Below are 23,446 nucleotides of genomic sequence, written 5' to 3'. Positions count from 1 at the left end.
TGGCCGGCCGGTTTGAATAAGTCACGTACGAAGCTCGTCTGGGCATTATTTACTGCTGGAAGTTGGCTTATACTTTTATGTAGTTATGCAAGTTGGTTGTTATTATGTGGTGATTGCTGTTGCACACGTGTATCATTGCAAAACAGTACATTCAATCACTCTAAATGAAGACGTCTTTTCAACGAATCAATATCTATACAAAGGTTACACACACAGATTATTGATAGAGTATTGGTAAATCGATTCAATCAAATTTTGCTAATCGATGACAAAGCTACCTCTGTCTATCATCAGCTTCTTCTGCCAAAGGTACCATAATAAGGTTTCCAGTCAGGTACCATGTCATAATGCACAATGCTTGACTGTTGTTAGTGGTATCTCGCTGCGTTTTGCTTCGCACAAAATGTGCAGCAAATTTATCTGCTTAAGACAGTGGACAGTATTGGTAATTACTAAACTAATTGTTAGCACATAAACTTACTTGGTAACAAGCAATGGAGAGCTGTTGATAGAATAAAATATTGTGCGAAACGGCACCCTCTGAAGAATAGTAGTTTTCGAGAAAGCAGTAATTTTCCACGAGTTTGATTTCGAGACCTCAGGTTTAGAATTTGAGGTCTTGAAATCAAGCATCTGAAAGCACACAGCTTTGTGTGACAAGGGTATTTTTTCTTTCATTATTATCTCACAACTTCGACGACCAATTTGATTCAAATTTTCACAGGTTTGTTATTTTTTGCATATGTTGAGATACACCAAGTGAGAAGACTGGTCTTTGACAATTACCAAAAGTGTCCAGTGTCCTTTAACAAAAAATGTTGCTTAACGATTTTCTGCTTAGCAGATATTAGTAGGATACCAGTCACAAATTGTACACGTAACATGATGGTAGTTTTGCTGGTACCCTTATTATGGTAAGCATAATTTTGTAGCTCTGTGAAATCTGGCACAGCTATGTTCTCGTATGACGTCTTTCATCCATCCAGTCATGGAAACAATTAATTGAATCTCATTAATAGGTCATTAATTGGTAGTAAAAAGTAACGTTGGGTTTCACACGATGGTTTTACGATCGTCGTAACGGGTTTAGCAGCGCGTGGTTTCAATATTATTCAATAGACGCTCTTATGAATATGTAAATTACATATTGCGTGCGCACTAACTCTACTTGGTTGGCAAATTATTGAGGTTAAATTTTTGGTGGGGGAGGTGTGATGGTGACGTTTCGAATACTCTGCCCGACTTCAGGGGCAAAGTTTCAGACGGTTTACAAAAGTGCCTTGTGTAGTGAAAAAAAAAAATATACAAAAAAATAACAAAACAAACCCCACAAACAACAACAGGGCTCAAATTTATTCTTCTAAGCAGAAAATAATGGCTAAACAGTTTTTTGCTAAGGATAACAGTCCAAATATTAGTATAAATTAAGTGACGCGTGTTTTAGGCTACCAGGAGGAGTTGCGCCCCCCTGGCATTAATCAGCAACTGAAAGATGATGGCAAAAGGGCCATCATCCGATGCTCTGAATGAAGATGATGAGTGTCTACTATTCGCAATGTTACAATGCTGTGACACAATTTCTTTGGCAAAATTTAGTGACGAGATTTTCCTTCGCTCAGCAAATTGCTGCACTGACAGGCTTGGGAACTCGGGAAAAATTAGAGTGGAGAACGGTCTTTTGAGAGATTTGAAGTACCAGTTAAATTAATGAAGATTCATAATACTTTGTGGTGTTGTAAAAATCTCTTGCGTATTGGCCTACTTCTCACAGAACAATAAACGATGTTTGCCAAGCGTATATTTTTTACTTCTAATATTGTGCCATTAATCTTTACAGAGTGCAATGTGATCACATGAACCGTAAAGTAACACCCAATTGAAGAATAAACAATTTCCGCGAATGTGAATTACTCTAAAGTAAAAAAAGCTTTTCAATCAAATTCGGCAACGACTCCGCTTTTTAACGACGGGCATGTGGCGGTGCTCAGGCCGAGCAGCGGCCGTGTTGAGTGCCCTCGCGACCCGTCGTAAACGCCACAACGAGCTCGCTTACCCGTGGAAAATGAGCAATAATATTGTGTTATTGTTTTCATTTTATAAGGTGATTTAACAGGCAATCCTCCATGCATTGCACTCTTGTCTTGTTAGTCGGGTAAATGAACCTACTCCAGTAACCACTTCTGAGAGTTCGTAAACACCAATCCAAGACTGAAATTCGTCAATAATTTCAAGCGTTTATAATTCATAAAGACTGCTGGTAAAATACAATCTGCCAGTAGTTTTTTTTGCCTTTTAGATTGTGCAGTGATATGAGTGATAGTGATGAATGGGTTAAAAGCAACGATTGTATTAGACTCTCTAAAATGGGTTTAAAAGTTTCAGAGTGAAGAAGTTTGATCGATTTGGGAAAGTTACTGACACAAAAATTGTGAAAATGGGTCATGGCGGTTTAAAATGGAGACAAAGGAGTAGGAGTCAAATTTTATTGAAATAGTGTTCATTCATTTCTTCGGTCTGAAGGTTTCTAAATTGACAGCGGAGGATTTTGTAATAAACAGGCCACAATATTTCACACACTACTTATCACATGGGGTCACCGAAAGCTTGATTGAAAATAGTTCTGCAATAATGAAAAGTTTCATATTAAACAACTAAAGTTTGAAGGTTCTCATATTAAACATAATAAAATCAATCAATGAAAAATACAATATACTAGACGTTCATTCACTTGAAAGAACGCATTCATGATGATTTCTACGATCTTGTTGTGGTTAAAAAAAATACACATTTTACGTTCTTTTCTGACAAGGTAGGAGTTTTTCACAAATCGTCGGATTTCTTTGGAAAGTTCACTGACTCTATTCCGAATTATGCTTGTATAGCGTTTGATTATATATCTCTTAAAACGCTATTTGTATTTTTTTCAGAGAAACATATTTGTAAGCGCTCTGACTGTACTCAGCTGTTGTCAGCCACGGTCATATTTTGATAAACTTCTTACCAAATCATATAAAATCAAACCAAATATTGACACTAGATCACTAAGTTCCAACAAAACATTATGTTGAGTTAAAATCACTGGTGTATTCAATAGTAAGTGTGACTTCTAAAACAATTCGCACTAAACACCTAAAAATGGATTTACAGAAAATGTCAAAACTGCAAAAATGATATGAAATACAACAGTTTCAGTATTCAATTTCAAACCGAACTTTGAGATATTCAAATGAGAAAAACGAGATTTGAATATTCAAATGAGCAAAGAGCACCGACCTGCTGTGCCAATTCCGGAGGGCGATGTCGTCTGCACTTTGAGTTCCAATGTGAGACCATAAAGTTGCATCAAACGATGGCCGTAAACTCACAATCGACACCTTGATAAAACGATTCACCGCCAAAGACCGTCAGGCAACCTCAGCGCTGAAACATGAGTATCATTAGCACTAGAATTTACAACCGATTCTGACCTTAATCCAGCACTAAAAAGAAGACAGTTTTTGTCTTCAGGCGATGCATCCAAAATATCACACAATTTCTGGCTGATTTTGCATGTTTTAGGATCTGAATTTTAGCCTGAGGTCTTAGAACAGAAACGGTACATTTTGAAGGATTTTGTGCGAGTGATAATCTCCGTCTAGAGTTGTGACACTTCGTTCCCTTTCCCACATGTTTTATGATCTATTTTGTACTTCTACGAGGACACCATCATCAAGTGATTTAATCATGGAGACAGTCACGCAAGCTTTCGGGGGCAAACCTTGCTCCATGACCGCCTCAGGTGGCGGCGGTGGTGGCTACTCCCCAAACCGGTCTGCCGGGGTCGGTACGGGCTTCATGCAGGTACCGGGAACTATCGATCGCGGCCCGTCAACATCCAACGCCCACCTGCATCACTCCCCGGTGTCCGGACCGGGCGGTTTTGCCACTTACACTCGTGCCGACTGTCGCTTCGTTCAACCCGGGGCTGTCCCTCCTCCGTCTGCCTCCTACGATGAACAGTACAAGAGCTACCGGACCTCTGCTACAGCGGCAGCTCTTTCCTTCAACAGTATGGAGCTATCCACTGGGCATGATTCCAGTCATCATCGGATGGACTTTACAAGCCCGATGAGATACTCTGGTTCGGTGGGCAGTGCTGCTGCAGTGATGTACGGGGCAAGTAACCACCATGCTACCCAGCAACATCTCTCGTGCCTCAACTATCCAAGCTGTGCTAACCCAAGTTATCCTTTCGGCATTTCAGGTAAGCTTAATATAAGTTGTTAAGCTTAAAGATAAGCACAAATCAACGTCTTATGCTTGAGAAGAATAGCATTGGGGGACATTGCTGAAGTTTCTTGTGATTGATCCATGTAAGCTATCCTCCGAGGTATCTAAAGCATCACTCTGTAAATCTTTGAAGAAACATGAACGATGCAATCTCCTGAGGACGATCAGAGCATACCGATCGAAACGTTGAGTCGTTAACCACCAGTTCTTTTCAGAGCCGACACTGCTCAAAAGATATTCACATGGTGTGGAGGCTATTTTGGCTATACCTATACCACGCAAAGTTTCAAATCCTACTATAACTTGAAAGAAGTGGGTTTGATTTCAACGAAGCTTTCAATTTAAAATTATAGAAAGAAAACAGTCCAATGACATATCTGATATGAGCATTTATTCAAGCAAGTGTCTGTCTGAATAAGGCAAGCTGATAGTCTTTCATGCCCAAGCAGTTAACTTAGAGCTAAGATTTGTCTCAAATGCAAGGTTTAACTCTGGTTATTTGAACCGTTCGATCGTTTTAATAATCCTATAAAACTAACTTGTGCAAATTTAATTTCAAAAGGTGGAAGCGTTTTTGAGATCTCGCCGTAAATCCGGAGTGGCTATATGGGTCCACGCAGAAAGAATTTATCCGTAATTGGAATACACAATTTGAGAAACGCATCCGACAGAAACATTTCCCAGATTTAACTTTTGGGGGATACAAACTGATATCACTTTCCATAACCACATTACTTCGAAGTGAACTGAAAATGCTTTAAACTACCGAAAGGTAACTTATAACCAATTGATTTGTATTGCCATTAGATTTAATAGTGATAACCAAAGGTAAACCTTCCCTTTAATATTGTGTGTCAACCTTTACTGCTAAGCAATATTGACAACTAATCTTAATAAAATCTTAGCGCTTTATGAAATCGAGCCATGAACACCAGTTGTAAAATTTAGAAACAATCCTCAAAATTCATCGCTAAAATCAAATGTTGATGAGAGCATGAGTAATGGCAAAGAGAGAGTTCTTGTAATTTAAACTAAAATGTCCACAAATTGACCGAGTGCTACTCATGGGAAAAGACATTGAGGAGTCACGCATTTTTCTCTCCAAAGTTAGTTTTTCTTCTTTGCCAACTCGTTCTTTACCGTTCTTTATCAACGTTTCAATAAGTCTATATCAAAGGTTTGCATCTCATGTTTGCTTTGAGATTGCACTTTTTTCATCAACAATTTTTAGGACACATTTGTAAATCAATATTAATATGATCATTGTTATATGAAGAATAAACTGAAGTTGAAAAGATGATAAAACAGCCTTTGGAGACAAACAAATTCAGAATTTTGACAAGTTCATGATAACTCATGGGTTAAAAATTATGAAATACTACCACCTAAAAAGAAGGAGCCCATGGTATAACAACAACCAGGTGAAAACAACTAAAAGTGGTTGTTTAAACATTCGTTCTTAATCTTTTCTTTCAATTCATCCTCCTTGCTTGTTTTGTGAAATAAAGACTATAATTCCAAACTTTGGATAAGGTCTTTCCAGACCATTCAACCCCATGGTCTGAACCTACAATAAGGAAATGTTAAACACTTATGGTTTTGCCTTCTCATTTTCCCCACTTTTTTGTCTGTCACATTCCATAATTATTTACTTCTTCATATTATTTCCACTTGACTGCCTCTGTTACACTTATACCTCATTGTATATAGTGTTGTCACTTAAGACTTCGAGAAAGACTCTGCTATGCTTAAACATTAGTTAATTTTTCGCTTTTAGATTTCGAAGCACCACCTCTTATATGACGAGAACCATTATCCCTAAACCCACCCTAACCGAACATGTAAATATTACCATATCAGGCAGTAACATACTCAGATCTTTTATTAATACAACGATCCCATGATGGGCATGGCTATCAAAGGGTGTAATCCAGAGAGTTTCTTACTTTGGATCCGGCTTGTAATTGGTGTTAAGAACAACCAATGAAAGAACAGTTTTGATGAAAGAACAGTTTTGATGTAAGAACTGCGTCCAGGGCTCGATTTCACGAAGCACTAAGATGCATCTTAAGATGGGTGTGGTCAATATCACCGTATTGATTGTTAGTGTAACATAAAGCTTTGCTTAGCATTTGGGAGTACACATCTTAAGATCAATCTAAGCTCTCATACGTCCTTAAGATACGTCATTAAAAAAATATGTCAACATGTACGAAAGCAATTTACTCCTCGCGGCCACAGGCAAATCAAAGTATTGAACAAGAATTGTTCTAAAAGTTTAAATTGCTCAATCATCGAATTTGTTTAAGGAAATAGTGAACTATTCCAAAACAGGGTGCAATATTAAAACTGTCGAGGTTTGCGTATCAAAACAAAAAAATGTTTGTAGCATTGACTCAAAATAAAGACAATGACTTTGCAAACAAATTAACTATCACCACGGTTACCATGGTATCCCCGCATCAATGGTGGTCCATATGACTGGTTATTGGATTGAATGGGAAAGATTCATGCTAACAAATAATTGTAAGAATTACACAGTGCTAAGCCAGAGAGAGGAAACATTATATTTCTATCTATGTTAATGTATTTACCATGGAATGACGGGGGGTGGGGGGGGGGGGGGGTCCCTCTGGATTCACCTTCAACGAAGAGCCCCTGGTGACACTTAAATTAGTATGCACAACTTGTTCCCCTGAAAAGTTTCAAAAATGCTGATATTTACTAGTTCATTTTTGCCTCTAAAAACTTGTCTGTGGAAAAGTTAAGTTATTCGTGTCACTTGAAATAATATGAAAATGTTGAAGTAGGACTATACATCGAATTGCATTGTGCATGCTATAGCGACAAAGAAAATGTAATATTTACAGCTCATAAAACAATGAAACTTGAATAAATCTGTCATATTAATAGTACACTCAAAATTGATTCAAAATAATATGACAAATTGTGAATAGTTTTTATAGTCATATAATGCTTTAATAGAGTCTAAAAAGAACACCTCTTTTTGCAAAAAGACCCGTCTGAAAATGAAAATAACGCACATTCATTACATAACGAACTCATATTTGAGGAATTTAATTGGCATTTTTATGAAACTGTTTGTCCTTGTTTTTGTCGGTTCTGCAAGTGTGGATCGGTTTTGCAGCTGGGACGGGGGGGGGGGGGGGTAGCTACGACCTTGTAGGGTCCCACAAGAAGAATGTTTTCGAAGAAACAATTATGACTCAAATAGAATCATATAACAATGAATCATGTGTGATATTCTTCTGTGGTTATTTTAGTAGGTTTTTCAGTCACAAGAATTTTGAATTATAACTTTTGGTAACATCATTATCTAGTGTCACTGAGGGGGGGGGGGGGGCTTGAGTAAAATTGAGGCTTTTTGAAGGGTAGACTCAATGCAAATCAATTCAACTTTCCAAACACCAAAATATCCCCGTAATATTCGTCAAAACAAGTGCTTGCTTTAATATTAAAGACACTGGACACCTTTGTTAATATCACAAAGTCCAGTCTTCTCACTTGGCGTATCTCAACATATGCACCAAATAACAAACCTGTGGAAATTTGAACTCAATTAGTCAACGAAGTTGCAAGATAATCATAGGGGGGAAAACACACTTGTCAAACGAAGTTGTGTGATATCAGATGCTTTCTTCTGAGAGGTCTCATGAGCAATTCAAACATTTTACTGAGAAGTTACTTCTTTCTCAACAACTACTTAATGTTCAGAGGGAGCCGTTTCTCACAATGTTTTTTACTTCATGTATCCAACAACTCTCCAATACTCGTTACCAAGTTTTTATGCTATCAATTATTTTGAGTAATTACCAAAAGTGTCCAGTGCCTTTACACCGCATAACAAAGTAATTTGTTTGTCCTCATCATTTGATCTATTTAGCTGTTCATTTATTTTCTCCCAGATGTGACAATTCAAGCACATCATTTTCTTGCAAAAAAACCACTTATACCAGCTCAATGTTACGTCAACGCCTCAGTAGTTATTTTATTATTGGTAGTTTTGAAATCATATTCTACCGATGCTGTCCCATGTCCTTTTTTACACAGACTATTAGATATAATTGTTAACAATGTTTGGCGTATTACAACAAGAAGGTGGCAAGCTTTCAACATTTCACTTACGGAGTGATTTTAGCAAAAATTTCGTTGACTGATTACTAATGGAATATCCAAAGACTAGGACTACCTACGCTCGTTTGAACCAATTTGTAAGTTAATTTATTGTGTTCTGCGAAGTCCAAATTCCAAATGGTCATAATAATAATACCAATAATAATATAGCGCCTTAATAATGTTGATATTCTATATAGCGCTGAGCATGACATTAGTAATGGACAAATTAGAAATCAGACATTCAACCTAATTACAACATTAGGAGTAATAACAAACAAAAAACAATCGACCTGTTAGTCAACATGTAACTCGATAAACAGAGTTCCATAAGCTCTTTACCCAACAACTCTTTACCCACTAACCGTGTATGTAATATCTTTCGTAAAATACTATCATTCCAATTGCTTGAAACAATGATGTTTTAACATGACTTACAACTCATTCTCACATTTTTCAAAACTTTATAAATTAAAATTGTCTCACCATGCATTTGATGCTTTGACTGTCTAAATATAGCATAATTTCATTAATTTAGAAATTAGTTTTTTGTATGGGTGAAAACTTCATTGAAAAAACCCCAATACACTACGAAATTTGCTACACATCACAGAATACCCCCCCCCCCCACAAACAAAAAAGGAAACTCATCAAAACTACCACCAAATTATAAGAAAGACAGTACTTTTTATACGGTGCTCGAAATCACTCTCTCAATAATCATGTCCCAACCTTGATCCGCGGTTCTCTGTTTTCGCGCCAACTTCCCGCCGTCAAGAATCCCAATTTGCCCCATGAATATCTAGTGACGGCTGTCACGAACAAGGACAGAGTCCGGCGGTGAAACAGCACGTTCAGCATGTAAATTGAATTAGTGTGACATTATCTTACATGTGCTAATTGCTGAAGGGTATTTAACGTGCTGGTCAAGGAGATTGTAAGATTCCTACAATATGCAAGTATTGATACGTCCACCCAATGGACTGTTACATAAAAACAATCAACCATTTCAGTTCAAAGAACCCCCTTTTCCTTCGTAAACAAAACTTTTTGTTTAATTAAAGGCAGTGGACACTATTGGCAATTACTCAAAATAATTATTAGCATAAAACCTTATTTGGTATCGAGTAATGGGGAGCTGTTGTTAGTATAACACACTGTGAGAAATGGCTCCTCTGAAGTAACATAGTTTTCGAGAAAGAAGTAAATTTTCTACGAATTTGATTTAGAGACCTCAGATTTAGAATTTGAGGTCTCGAAATCAAGCATCTGAAAGCACACAACTTCGTGTGACCGATTGAGCTAAAATTTTCACAGGTTGGTTATTTTATGTATGTGTTGAGATACACCAAGTGAGAAGACTGGTCTTTGACGATTACCAATAGTGTCCACTGTCTTTAAGCGAACATTCCTCTTGCAACACGAATTAATTAACTACAGTACTTATTACAGAGATCAGAAAGTTAGTCCCATTTCAAATCAACTTTGGCGAGTTTATCATTTTTAAAACAAGTTAATTATTGTACCCGAAAGTACCCTTTTAGTTAAATAACAATTTAAGTGATTGTTTCCATCCTTTTTTATCTTCATTTTGATACTGCTAGATAGAACTAGAGTGCAGCATACTTTTACATATCTAAACATTATGTCGGCTTGAAGTGCCACCATTATGATAAGTTAATGGATAATTAACCAAACGAAGAAAACACCATATGGTTTAGAAAGTATACAATTGAAATGCAACAGGAAAAACACGAGACAACTTTTGACAGTTTTCCAAACCAACGAAAAAAAAAGTTAGCAATTCAAGATGTAAAACCAACAAACAAATAGATGTACATGTAGTCCTCTACGATGGCAGGCTGAGGCTCGACTTTGTTTATAATGATAGTAGTTTCTTGTAATGTACTTTGCAAATACAGGGAACTGAACAAAGATGATCAAACCATGATGACTATCAAGATGATCAATGCATCTGTGGTCAATACGGACTTGTTTTGAATGTTTTTTTATGTTTAAGTTTCTGCAAGGATGTCAAACAGCAAAGCAGACTTTGTAGTCTAGCGTCTGACTGCTACAAGGTCTTCACTTCAATCCATGCATCTTTGAGACAAGACACACATTCATAAATAACACCTTCTACTCCTTTAGATGTTTGATCAATGGCTACGAATAATTATGTTGAATATCCTGTAGACGACATCAGGATACATAAAAGTAACACCTTAAAAACGGCAACTCTGTAATAATGAGAACACCTGCTGATCCTCAATTATTCTTAGAAGTGACCATTACTCTGATCAATTTATTGCCGTCTGGTAATTAGTCAATGACGTCATCAAGTTATTGCATAAAGGGAAAGATAGATTTTGAGGATAGAGGGGGTCAGTTTAAGGTCCCCGCTTGGGGTAGGGGTACTTTTGGGGTGGTTTAAAAACCGGTAGATGGAAATTGGACGTTTCCAACGGATCATCATTAAAGAGTTTAAAGTCAGACGCAAACTTTAAGGAAATCGTTATCGTTATATCTTATGGAAGTTTCTTTGAAACAACTTTATGAAGTTTAAAAGGGTGCGCAATCAACCTAGTTTTGGGAATCACAAAATAACTACTACAGCATGATGAAGACACTAATGAAAGGTAGCTCAGAAACTCAACAATTTGGCCCACCCTGGATGGGTAGGTTATATCTCTAGACTCTAGCGGTACCACTATACACTGCAAAACTGCAATATTGTAATTTACAAAATATAGGTGTTGTCACTAAATATACCGAAGATTTACACCACAGAGTGTCAAAATGACACTTATTTTTGCCAATACAATTTATTTGTGTTATTTTAACATCATACGATGGCTATGTGACAACACCCACTGTAAAAAAACAGTGTATGGGTAAAAAACAAAATTAATATTCTTTATCCCCGATGCAAAATTTAACATCTTTTATAACACCCATTGTAACAGTTTTAACACCCCGGTTTTTACAGTGTAGTGTAAGTGGGAGAAAACAGCCAAATTATTAAGTCAGTAATTGAGTCAGTAATTACTATAATGTGCAACCTGAGTTAAGGATTCAAAAAGTAAAATATTTGATTATGACATTATGTTGTTTCATTGTATGATTAGGAGCAGAAGGTCCCCCGCCAGGCTGGATGTTCACCTTAGCCGCTCTCCCAAGACGCACGAAGCGTCGTCCCTACTCCAAGATGACAATCTTCGAACTGGAGAAGGAGTTTCAGTCACATCAGTATCTCACAAGAGACCGGAGAGCGAGACTAGCCCAGACCCTCACACTAACGGAGAGACAAGTCAAGATCTGGTTCCAGAACCGAAGGATGAAACAAAAGAAGGTGAACGACAAGGAGAAAGGAAGACAAACCCAGAAAAACGACCCGAAAAACGACTAATCCGAAAGGGAGTTAACGAAATAAACCTCCTGAAGTGATCGGGGATGTTTTTTTCAACAAGACTACCTTTTCTCAGCACTGTTGTCGTGAGAAAGAAAAGTTCATCATTAAAACTGCCAGGTTGGTGTAGTGGTGTCTTGCCTCACCTTCCACCTCTGGGACATCGGTTCGAATCCTACCGGGGGTACTTCTTGACTGCGGGTTTTTTCTGTAATAATTATTTGGGGTTTTCCTCCAACGTCTCAAACTGAAATTCTTCACAATCTTCTCTTCTCGTTTGGCTCTAATTAGAGGGTTGAAAATATTTATCCAGATCTAGAAAAATGTCAAAAGTTATTTGGGTTAACTGTGATGTAAGACATAACTCTTCAACTACATTGTGACATGGATGAGACACTCCATGTTGAACTTGAGGCTTTGCATGGTGGGGAAGGATTGTTTGACGAAGAGGTGTCTCTGATCTTTCAAATAGTGTTGTTCTCCGGAGTCTCTAGAGCCTAAAGCTGCTTTAGCAGAATATATTTGCTTAACAGTATTCTGCTAAGCAAAAATAAGAATTGGATTCCGTTTGGGTCCAGCTCCCTTAGGACACTGATAAAAGCTTTCTTCATTTTAAATGTTTAGTTATCTTCTACATCATTGTGTTCACCTTCCAAACCATTCATGTTAATGGGACGGTATAGTTTGCTTATGACAAGGTGTCTGTATTTTTGTATGTTTAGATGATCATCCCGTCAAGGGAACTTGGGAAACTTCCACAAGGGGATATAAACACCATACTAGCAACACCCAGTCTCGCACATACAAATTGCACAAATCACTAAACTGTGTATCAGTAATAGACAACAGTACTTATTCAAGTCATCGTGTGAAATCAGCGGTTTAGCTTGGCAGGATTCGAATCTTGTTCGTGAATCGACATGCAAAATGGTTTCAAAATCGGTTTATCTTTTTTGATTCGACACGACAGGAGCGCAATATAGAAAGTATACATGACAACATTAATGCATTCTGTACACAATCTTGGTGACTTTTTAAGAAATCAGTTTATAATATTTCTTATAAATCACTTCCCTCAAACAAAACAAACTACCTGATTCCCTTTGTGTTCATAATGTTCATACACGTAGATTCGTCGATCACTACATGTACATAATATTGATGTGTATTTGTGAGAGTGTTGTTAAAATAATGTTTCCTGCCCAAAGTTTTTGTGTTACTTCAAAAACAGTGATCTCATTAAAAAAAATCATATAATATTGTGATGTATGTAGTGAAAAGTTTAAATTATCCAAAGTTTTTTGAGTCATAAGGTTTTGCCTACCATGAGCATACCTCGTTAACAAATTGTGAAAAACTCAATGGATCCCGTCAAAGCGTGCAACAATATTGGGTCTTCTTGGGAGTGGGGTAGTTGAACATTGGAAACTTATAAGACTTTCCCCAAATCTAATTTCATTTGGGAAGGATGTAATTCTTTGGGAACAGGGTGGGGAGAGTGAGGCAGGCCACAGTAATGAGATCATTTCCGATTTGATGAATTGAATTGAACTATTTCGTATCAAATTTTCCAGCAATATCTTCTTTAGAAAAAAAACTGTCGATCAATTTATCGATCTAATATATTATAAACTTTTCCAAATAAAAAGATCAACATATTGATTATATTTGAGCAGAAGTTTCCATAACCGTAAACATCAATTTTACACAAGTGTCCCCAAAACCGTCACACGGTACCATGTGAAATACCTGGCAATGGCGGGGAAACATATTTGGACCAGATGATCATCTCAAGGCTGACGACTGTTTAATGTACAAGCAAATCCACCAAAACATCTCCCCCATGCGCATTCCATCCAAGGTGGTATCTCACTGGAACACTGTGTCCCATCTCATCATTCCTGACAGGTGATGGCTGATGGAGGGGGGGGGGGGGTGGCTATGGACAGGTATGGTCTGAGAACACCGGCTGGACTGTCTGGCGGTATCCTTTGATCTTCATTTATGGGGGCGGAGGAGGGTTAGGTAGGAGGTCTTATAATCATGGGGTCACTGGGATAGTTATTTTTTAGACGATCGTTTTCGGGAAAAATAAGAGTGGATCAAAGTGATGACATGAAACAGGAAAGGTGTGGTCTATAAAGTTACTAAAGATAAGTAATTCAGGGACACTTGGACCTCCATAGTTGCTCAAAGGACATTATCGACAGAAACCAGAGCTTAATTATTTCTTTTGTAAGTTGATAGCTTGTGAAACATACTTTGACGATGACAGATTTCAATTTCACGCGTGTTTTTGTTTACGCCTTTTGTTTTATTAATGTTTTTAATTTGATGATAACTGACGAACTGCAAGGTAAAAACAATAATATGGATATTAAAAGCAGGTCATCACGGCAGACTTTTGTCGACCATTTTGGCGATTTTTTTCTGGTACCCATGATGCATTGCATGCATAGGTAACCATGGAACATTGACTATAGTGGTTGGCAAAATGGTTGCCGCTCGAACTTGTACTAAGTTGTATAGTCTCAACACCAGCATTACATAATTATATTAGAAGAAAAGTTGATTAAACGGAACTTTAAATCTTCTTAAAATGCAGGCCTTATGGTGTGGTTGGACGTATATATCTGTTCAGATTTCAGGCAAAGTGTAAAGACGTACTTAAAGATCTTGTTTTAACATTTTGTGCGTTCCAACGGAGGGTTATTTTAGCACTTTTCGAATAATGGCAATAACTATAAAACTCCTCGTCTGAACGTACCCATTGAAAGAGGAGATAAACAAATCAACGTTGACCTTTGCAAACAACGCCCTCAATAGTAAGCGATAAGCGATACGGAAGCCCCAACCAACGTTCTCTAACGGCACTGAAGGCTTCAAGCCTGAAGTCTACTTAAAGGAACACATTGCCTTGGATCGGTCGAGTTGGTCTTTGAAAAACGTTTGTAACCGTTTTTTATAAAATGCATATGGGTAGAAAGATGTTGTAAAAGTAGAATACAATGATCCACACAAACATGCCTCGAAATTGCGTGGTTTTCCTTTTACCTCGTCGACTAACACGTCGGCCATTTATGGGGGTCAAAATTTTGACTCCCATAAATGGCCGACGGTGATAGTTCGCACAGTAGAAGGAAAACCACGCAATTTCGAGGCATGTTTGTGTGGATCATTGTATTCTACTTTTAAAACATCTTTCCAACCATATGCATTATATAAAAAACGGTTACAGGGCTTTTGTTTTGACCAACTCGTCCGATCCAAGGCAACGTGTTCCTTTAAGATTCAAATATTTTAGTGAGATATTACCTCTTTCTTAAAAAAACGTATTACTTCTTCAGAGGGAGCCGTTTCTCACAACGTTTTATATTATCAACAGCTCCACGAAGTTTTTATGTAACAATTCTTTTGAGTAATTACCAGAAGTGTACGGTAACAGTTCCTTTAAGGGAATGAAGCTATCAAAGGAAGAAAGTGACCATCACTCGAAATGAGGGCCAAACCAAAGTTGGCACGAACATAAGCTCACTTCACAATCAACGTCATAATGATAGACTTGACGTACAGGAACCAGACACCGAAGTTTGGCAACAATGGTTTGGAACGGTATCCCAAGGCCAGTATTTCAAAAACCTTCCAACAAAACTGACAGTGACAAATGAGAAATATGACCATCGAAAAAATAATAATACTAACAACGGAGTGTTCAGGAGTTTGATTAATTGTTAGTTGAGTTGAATGGGGAGGGAATGACACTGAATAAATCTTGCCCTCCTCTCCAATCGACAACTCTCTCGGACATCAAACGACGCGACACCGAGTCCATTACACCTTTGACGGTGGCTTAACTACGCAATACCAGCCCATAAAACCATGCAATTCATTCACGCAGCATACGTCGTAAAACTCACACCCGGGGAAAAGTGAAAAGTTACCCCGCTGGTATCCTGCATCGGCGCGGGAGTTGCAGTCATAATATTTTTTAATATTCCTTGTCCCAAAATGACCTGGAGCTGTGAGCACATCGAACTAACTTTAATTGATAATAGTTGATATAACAACTACCTGGAATAGATGTGTGGCAATAAACAAACCGGCACAGGTAATAATGTAGGTCTGTATTATTCAGGATTAGACTGTATTAAAGGTACAGGACACCTTTATCCAAGCTATGCATAAAACAACAAATCTGTGAACATTTGACTCAATTGGTTCATCGGATATGCAAGAGAGAACAATAAATTTAAGAAACAACACTCTTGTTGCACATAATTAACTGTGTGCTTTCAGATGCCTAAAAAGGGCTTTAGGCCCGAAGTATTTTATTACTTGAGTAAGATTATTACCTCTTTCTCAAAAACTACGTTACTTCATTAGGGAGCCGTTTCTCAAAATGTTTTATAATATCAACAGCTCCCCGTTGCTCGTTCAAATAAGTTTTTATGTTTTTTTTTATAAAGTAAATTACAAATAATGTCCAGTGCCTTTATAAACTTTTGATGACTTACGGGTCGTGTGTTGTCACTCGATCCAAAAATGACGACACGATCGGTCTTCATCGATGGCTTTTGGCAATACAGTCTGTGTGTTTAAAGGGTTTTTGAGTACTTGTTTTTAAAACAAAACATAATGTCCTTAGATTTACATTAAACTTACTCAGTTTGAAGATAACGATGGAAGAAAGCTTCCCTTAAATGAACATTACAGAATTGTTTTTTTTGTTAACAAAACAATTGCTGGCAGTGTAAGCACTTTATGTAATCCACCATATACATAAACTGACAAACATGTAGAAGTTTGAGATCGATCGGCCATCTGGGTCACGAGAGAATAGTTAAAAACCGATTACAAATTTTGCATTGCATCGATGCCAAAATAAAAATGAATAAAACGCTCACTGAGCGATAAACTCCAAACGCGAAGTTAGATTATTTATTTCTCATTAAATATGAAATTTCAGCCAGAAATATTTCAAGGGATGTTTTTGACTATCATCATCATTAGACCGTGTAAGTTTTATGTAAATTTGTGATCTTCACGATTTTGGTTTCTTATGAGTAAAACAATGTCACAAAAATAATTTTTGTCTCAGTCTGTCAGTTAGGGGAAAAGTATTTTGCGTGTAAAAACGTTTTAACCAGTTATGGTATGTTATGGTAAAAAAACCATACCTGGTTAATACGTTTTTACATGCTAAAACTGAGACTTAAATAATTTCCGTGACACTGTTTTACTCATTTCTCAAAAACTACAGCACCCCAGCAAGTAAATTTTAAGGGGAGCTTTCTACTATCATTATCTTCAAACTGTTTAAGTTTAATGTAAATCTGTGGACATTGTGTAAAAGTACCCATACCCTTTAAGCTCTATTAAAGTGGGCCCTACAATCTGTGTTTGGGAAAGATTAAAATGATGTAGTGGATGAGAGAGGAATGAGTATGGTTCGGCAGTCTCCATTGTCCGGACCTACTCAATCTACAAAACTTTTAAGATTGATTTATTGTATTTCTCACACTCAAAATTTTTTTCTCGCAACAAGACAAATTTCAAACTCAACATCAAACTCTATGTTCGCCCCCCTGAGAATAAAATCAAGAGCTTGACTTTTTCCACTATGATACGAATTAAACATAATAATGTCAATTTTAGTTTGAAATAAGTGATCAAGATTCTGCCGTATTTTATGTGGACTGTTTGTCTTCTGAGAGAGGAATTTGTAAGTAATGTTCGAAACAAATTTTAGGAAATGTAACTTAGAGTTAATCACTGACGCTTCTGCTGTAACTAAATACACTCCCTCGAACCTATCATGCCATGTCCTATAAAGCTAACCCTAAACAAAAATATTTATGACAGTATACCTTTTTAAATTAAGGCATACAACACGGGAGCGTACCCCAAGAGTAATCTAGAAGCGTAATTCATTCCGGGAGATCCCCGGGAGAGGAGGCGCGTTATCCCCCACAAGACCCTCAAGTCTGACACGGTGAATTATTTCCTGTGAACGTAAACTGACTTTTATGGCGGTTGGACTCTATGATGATTACTGGCCAGCGTGACATTTCAAAATCACTCCGCAAGCAGCAGGAGAAGCTTTCTTACGATTATCTAAGGAACTGTTGGACCCTTCGCCTCCAACGACCCCCCCCCCCCACCACCAAAATAAAAAACAAAACACATGTGTCGAGTTTTACGATCGAGTTTAATTTCTATAATGACTTTCACCCCTGCATTTCTTGCCCTAAGCACCGGTCTACCACAGATTTCAAACTGACGATGGATGGACTAGCTTCACGAGAGATCCAAGCAGTCTATACCAAACAAAGCTCCACTGGATTTTATTATCCACAAAGTTCTGAACTATATTCATCAAGATTTTTATGACTTTTTCTGTTGCTGTACTATTTTTTCTCCGAGGGGACCGGCAGAACATCAAAGGCAGGTTTGTCGGTTCGATAGTTTGCAGAAAATGTAAATAAACCACAATTCAAGTGCTTACCGAAGCGCGCACGATTTGCATGATGTTATTTCCGAACGATGTTTCTTCGCAAACAAATACATACTTAAATATTATGGACATTGAATTAGAAAAGAGAACATGTTTCTTATAAGGCGCGGATCCAGAGGATGGGTCTAGGGTTCCAGTCCCGCCCTGCTCTTGGGGGTTGTTTTTCTTTTCCCATTGTGAACTTTAAACTTGTGTCCTAATACAGCCCTGTTTATTTGACCGCGTGAGGGCGTATATATGTGAACCGAATTCACGTGATGGAAAAAAGTAAACAATCTGTTGTTTTCTTTGTTATTATTGTTGATGTATTTCGTCATTGATGCAAGGAAACACAACTCACGGTTAATTAAAATAGGATGAAACTGTTGATGAAATGAAATTCTGATGCGATGAAATTCACTGTAAAAGCGCGGTCTATTTAAACTTTATTTGTTGTTTCCTGGATCAGCACCTGATGCGAAAGTAAACTTGCAATGAGTTGCATTGGACTTTGTTTATCAAGGGAGGGCGCTGTGCAAACTTTACCAACAATAGCGCTGAAACTATTCTGCCTAGCTAAAATGTTTTATAATACGAACAGTAAATAACATTTCCCATGCAATCCACTTAATATTTTATTGTACAAAAAGAAGAAGGTTTTTACAGTGAAATGTCAAACATTAACCAATTAACGATGTTGGTACAAGAGGCAACAAGTGAACAATACATTAAAAAAAGCATCGTCCTCTTTACATGAGGTGTATAGGACTCGACTCGGAAATTTCTGACTTACAATCAGTCTAAAACCCTATCATATTATAATTTACAATTTAGCCAGTTGCATACTTTTAAAGTCTTCCGAATTACAGTTATTTAGTTATTTTTTTTTTTTTATTCTAGGCACGCATGTGCCATTACCTTTTTGTCCTTACTGGTATTGGGGTTTCCCCCCGTGTATTTGGTATTATTTCTCTTGTTAAATGGCGAATAAAATAACAATAATAATCAAACGGCCATCTTGTTAGACTGTGCCTCTGTCTTTATCTGCAAGCCTCGAAGTGTAACATCAGATGTTCAGGCTTCCATTTTGTTTCCTTTCGGACAAACTGTGCATGACCAGACTAGGGCTGGAGAGGGGGTAAACCGTCGGGCCCCATCGTCTTTATAGAACCAAATGCTTACACTTGCTGTCCTGACCGGGTTGGTCAATCACGATCAGCGAAACAGTGAAGTCACAATGAGTTCACTCAAATAAAGCAATCAACAGAGGGCGCCACTTCAAGGCCAGGATGTGTTCCTACCGACCATTTTCTTTTATGGGTTATGGAATAATGTTACCCTTCGAGAAAGACTCTGCTAGGGTCGAAACGGTCAAGCAACTGTTTGTTTGCATTTTTCCATAGATCCTTTGGTTGACAAGCGGTTAGAAACAGCTAATTTTATTTTCTCGAAATAATGCACAGTGAGGTAACAATTTAATGGTGTCCATTTCGCACATTCACGGAGATCAGAATTAACATTGATTTAAACGACTTTGGGGGAAGATCCTTCAATAAAAACAAACAAAGAAAACAAACAAACAAACAAACAAACAAACAAACAAACAACTAAACAAATCCCCCATCTGCAAATCCACGCCCGTACAGGTATACTTCGGAGAGTGCAACTCTTCGAGACTGTAAAATTCTTACTATTCAAATGAGTCGTTTTTTTTCCTCTGGCTGTGCAATCTTAAAGGCACTAGACACTATTGATAATTACTCAAAATAGTTGTGAGCATAACAATTTAATTTGTGACGAGCATTGGAGAGATGTTGATAGTATAAAACATTGTGAGAAACGGCTCCCTCTGAATTAACGTAGCTTTTGAGAAAGAGGTAATTTCTCACTCAAATTAATAATAAAATACCTTTTAGGTACACTTCTGCGCAACAATGGTATTTTCCTTTCGTTATTCTTTTGCAACTTCGATGACAACTTGAGTCCAAGTTTTCACAGTTTGTTTGTATACATCAAGTGAGAATAATGGTCTTATGTTCAACATCAAAGTCTTGTGCCAAACAAGACGAATCTTCAAGGCCCTAAGAATCGACCTTCTACCCCGGAAAAAAAGCATCAATGAAAATCAGGCAAATACCCATCAACAAATTCCCCAACAACCTGCTTTTTCTGACGATATATATCAATATTATTTGATTTGATGGCACCCTTTTCAACAAAAATTGTGTTAAATTGATTTAAAGACGCTGGACTCTATTGGTAATTGTCACAGACCAGTCTTCTCACTTGGTGTATCTCAACTTATATGCATAAAATAACAAATCTGTAAACGTTTAAGCTCAATTGGTCGTCGAATCTGCGAGATAACAATGGAAGAATAAAACACCCTTGTCACACGAAATGTGTGCTTTCAGATGCTTGATTTCGAGACCTCAAATTCTAAATCTGAGGTCTCGAAATCAAATTCGTGGCAAATAACTTCTTTCTCGAAAACTATATGTTAGCGAGGGAGTGGCTCAGCCGTTTCTCACAACGCTGTATACTATCAACCTCTGCCCATTACTCGTCACCAAGTAATGTTTTATGCATATAGATATTTTGAGTATTTACCAATAGTGCCCACTGCCTTTAAGCTTTCCCAAGTCGATAGCGATGAGTTCCTATACTTCACTAGCGTTAGGATTTCGCAGAACAGAGGAAGTAAATATGGTTCCATTTGGATTCAAACTTTTACAAAATGAATAAAAAAGACAGGATAACACCTTGAACGCAACAGGTTCAAAATAGGTTCATTAAACCGTGTGACCCAAGTATGACCCGTGAATGGAAGGCATTACAAAGAAAGATATTATGAGTGAATTCAAATAGTGCATTGACTACAATCAAACATATCAATAAAAACCGGAGACTTCTGAACAAGCGCTCTTGTGTGCTTTATTGCCACCAACTATATAAAAAAGTACTGGCAGTCCAGCCATACCCATTGCATTAACCCTATTCATTGCGTCACTGGTTGCGCAACAGAGCACGGTGAGATCAAAGAATACCGAACGCTCGTCATGAATGTCAATATTTTCCCAAGTAAAGGGTTTGGACAAAGCCATTGCCACGCGCTATCCAACCCTAATCCCACTGTAATCCGAAAGCAGTTGCTTTGGAGCTTGAAAACCAACCGAAACTGATACCCCAAACAAACTCAATAGAGCGTGTCAGAAATAGATACTGTACCAACCGGAACCCGCCTGGCAGCAGTGGTGCCGACATCTTACAGCCGCAAAACACCATTGTCTGAATCCACACAAAACATGAATTCTTTCCTCCTTTTCCTTAGAGAGAGGACTGTACTCTTTCAAGACGTAACGCCTGACTGACTATGCATCATGATTGAAATGGAGATGGGTTTAATCTGTAATCTACATCGTTAATCCTATAGAAAGGAAAGGATTGCATCTTTTAGATAATCCTGGGTATGAATTGAAAGAAGTGGGTGTTGTTTGCTGGCATTCATTGAGGATGAAACAGCTTGTAATGTTCAAGATGCTCAAGATGCTCAAGATGCGTGCGGTCGTGACCCAATGAACTCTCGAAGGTCTTGAAGGGAAGACTACTCTTTAAATTAAATTTATTCCAAACTCAAAAATACTTTAAAATCAACAGTTGAACTGTGGTTTAACTATCTGTGAAAAGAGAGACATTTTTTCTCATTAGTTGTTTACCAACAAACTGCTGACCAACCAAAATGCTGAAACATATATTGCGAAAAGAAATTCAAATCTGTTCTCAAAACTTATCTTATGTCACATGTTGTAAAGACTAATTTTGTTGTGTCTGTTTCCTTTCGTTTTGTTTTGAGTTTTTACTGCGCCTTGAACACCCAGCGCTTTGGTCGTTATAAGGATGATGGTTGACGTTTCGACCCTAGAAATAATTTTTTTATGGAAAAAAACCCATTGGTTTTACTAAGAGGGCAAGGGGATGTGGGGATGGCCCCAACTTGAAGTGGAATTTTGAGATTAAAAGTAACCAGAGTGCCCAAACGGTCTTGTTAAGAACATGAAAGATAAACTGAAGCAAAACATTATACAAAAGCGTCCATTCCCCATACCAAGGGTTGCCCTCATTTGAAGTAGACTTTTGAGATTAAAAGTAACAGAGTGCCAAAAGGGGTTTGTTTAAGGAAATTCAAGTAGAAACTACATACAAATGGTACACACACTTGTGCCGCTAAAAATGTTTTCATAGTTTCGGCACTGGCACAAAAACCAACCCATTCAGATTATGCCATTTGGTAAAACAAGTCAGTTAACTTCACACCCCTATCTTAACCTCGTTGATTGGGTATTTGGTGAAATGACACGACGATATAATCAAAGGATTACCAACTTAATAAATCTATTCAGTCCTGCTGCATCCTTCACAGAACTTTCTCGACTTTAAAGGGAAGGTACACTATTGGTAATTGTCAAAGACCAGTATTCTCACTTGTTGTATCTCAACATATGCATAAAATAACAAACCTGTGAAAATTTGAGCTCAATCGGTCGTCGTAGTTGGGAGAAAATGATGAAAGAAAAAACACCCTTGTTGGACGAATATGTGTGCTGTCTGATAGGAATAAATTATTATTTTAGTGAGAAATTACCTGTATTTCAAAATCAATGCTTACTTTAGAGGGAGCCGTTTCGCACAATGTTGTATACCATCAACAGCTCTCCAATGCTCGTTACCAAGGCAGTTTTTAAGTTAATATTTGTTTTGAGTAATTACCAAACATGTACCTTCCTTTTAAACATTTTCAAAAGTGACTTCAAAACAGACATCCAGAAATAGTCTGGTAGGTGTTATTTTTGTTGCCATCATCTGCGAATAGTTTTCAAAAGTGACTTCAAAACAGACATCCAGAAATAGTCTGGTAGGTGTTATTTTTGTTGCCATCATCTGCGAATAGTTGACTTTACGATTCCCTCCCATCACAAGGCCACAAACATTGGTCCGACCATGGTCCGACTAACCCTAAACCCTCTTACATTTTGCACAGGTGAGTCGAATCTAATTGATTGGTTACCCTCAGTCAAAATTGATTGCTCGTCGTCATTTTATGAAGCCACCCATAGAGAGTCCTTCGGCTTTGGAGAGGGGGA

The 23,446-nt window shown here is 37.6% G+C and overlaps 1 protein-coding gene across 1 annotated transcript; it reads left to right on the top strand.

The window, feature by feature from the left end:
- The first annotated feature begins 3,666 nt into the window (after window positions 1-3,666).
- On the top strand, window positions 3,667-11,812 carry LOC139937673 (uncharacterized). Its single transcript, XM_071932927.1, has 2 exons — window positions 3,667-4,243; window positions 11,532-11,812. The coding sequence occupies exons 1-2, from the start codon at window positions 3,667-3,669 to the stop codon at window positions 11,810-11,812; spliced, it is 858 nt and encodes a 285-aa protein (XP_071789028.1).
- The last annotated feature ends 11,634 nt before the right edge of the window (window positions 11,813-23,446 follow it).

This window comes from Asterias amurensis, chromosome 5 (genome assembly GCF_032118995.1).
Source record: "Asterias amurensis chromosome 5, ASM3211899v1".
In the NCBI taxonomy this organism is placed as follows: Eukaryota; Metazoa; Echinodermata; class Asteroidea; order Forcipulatida; family Asteriidae; genus Asterias; species Asterias amurensis.
The sequence above is the reverse complement of the archived record's forward strand: the minus strand, read 5'-3'. Positions and strand labels throughout refer to the sequence as shown.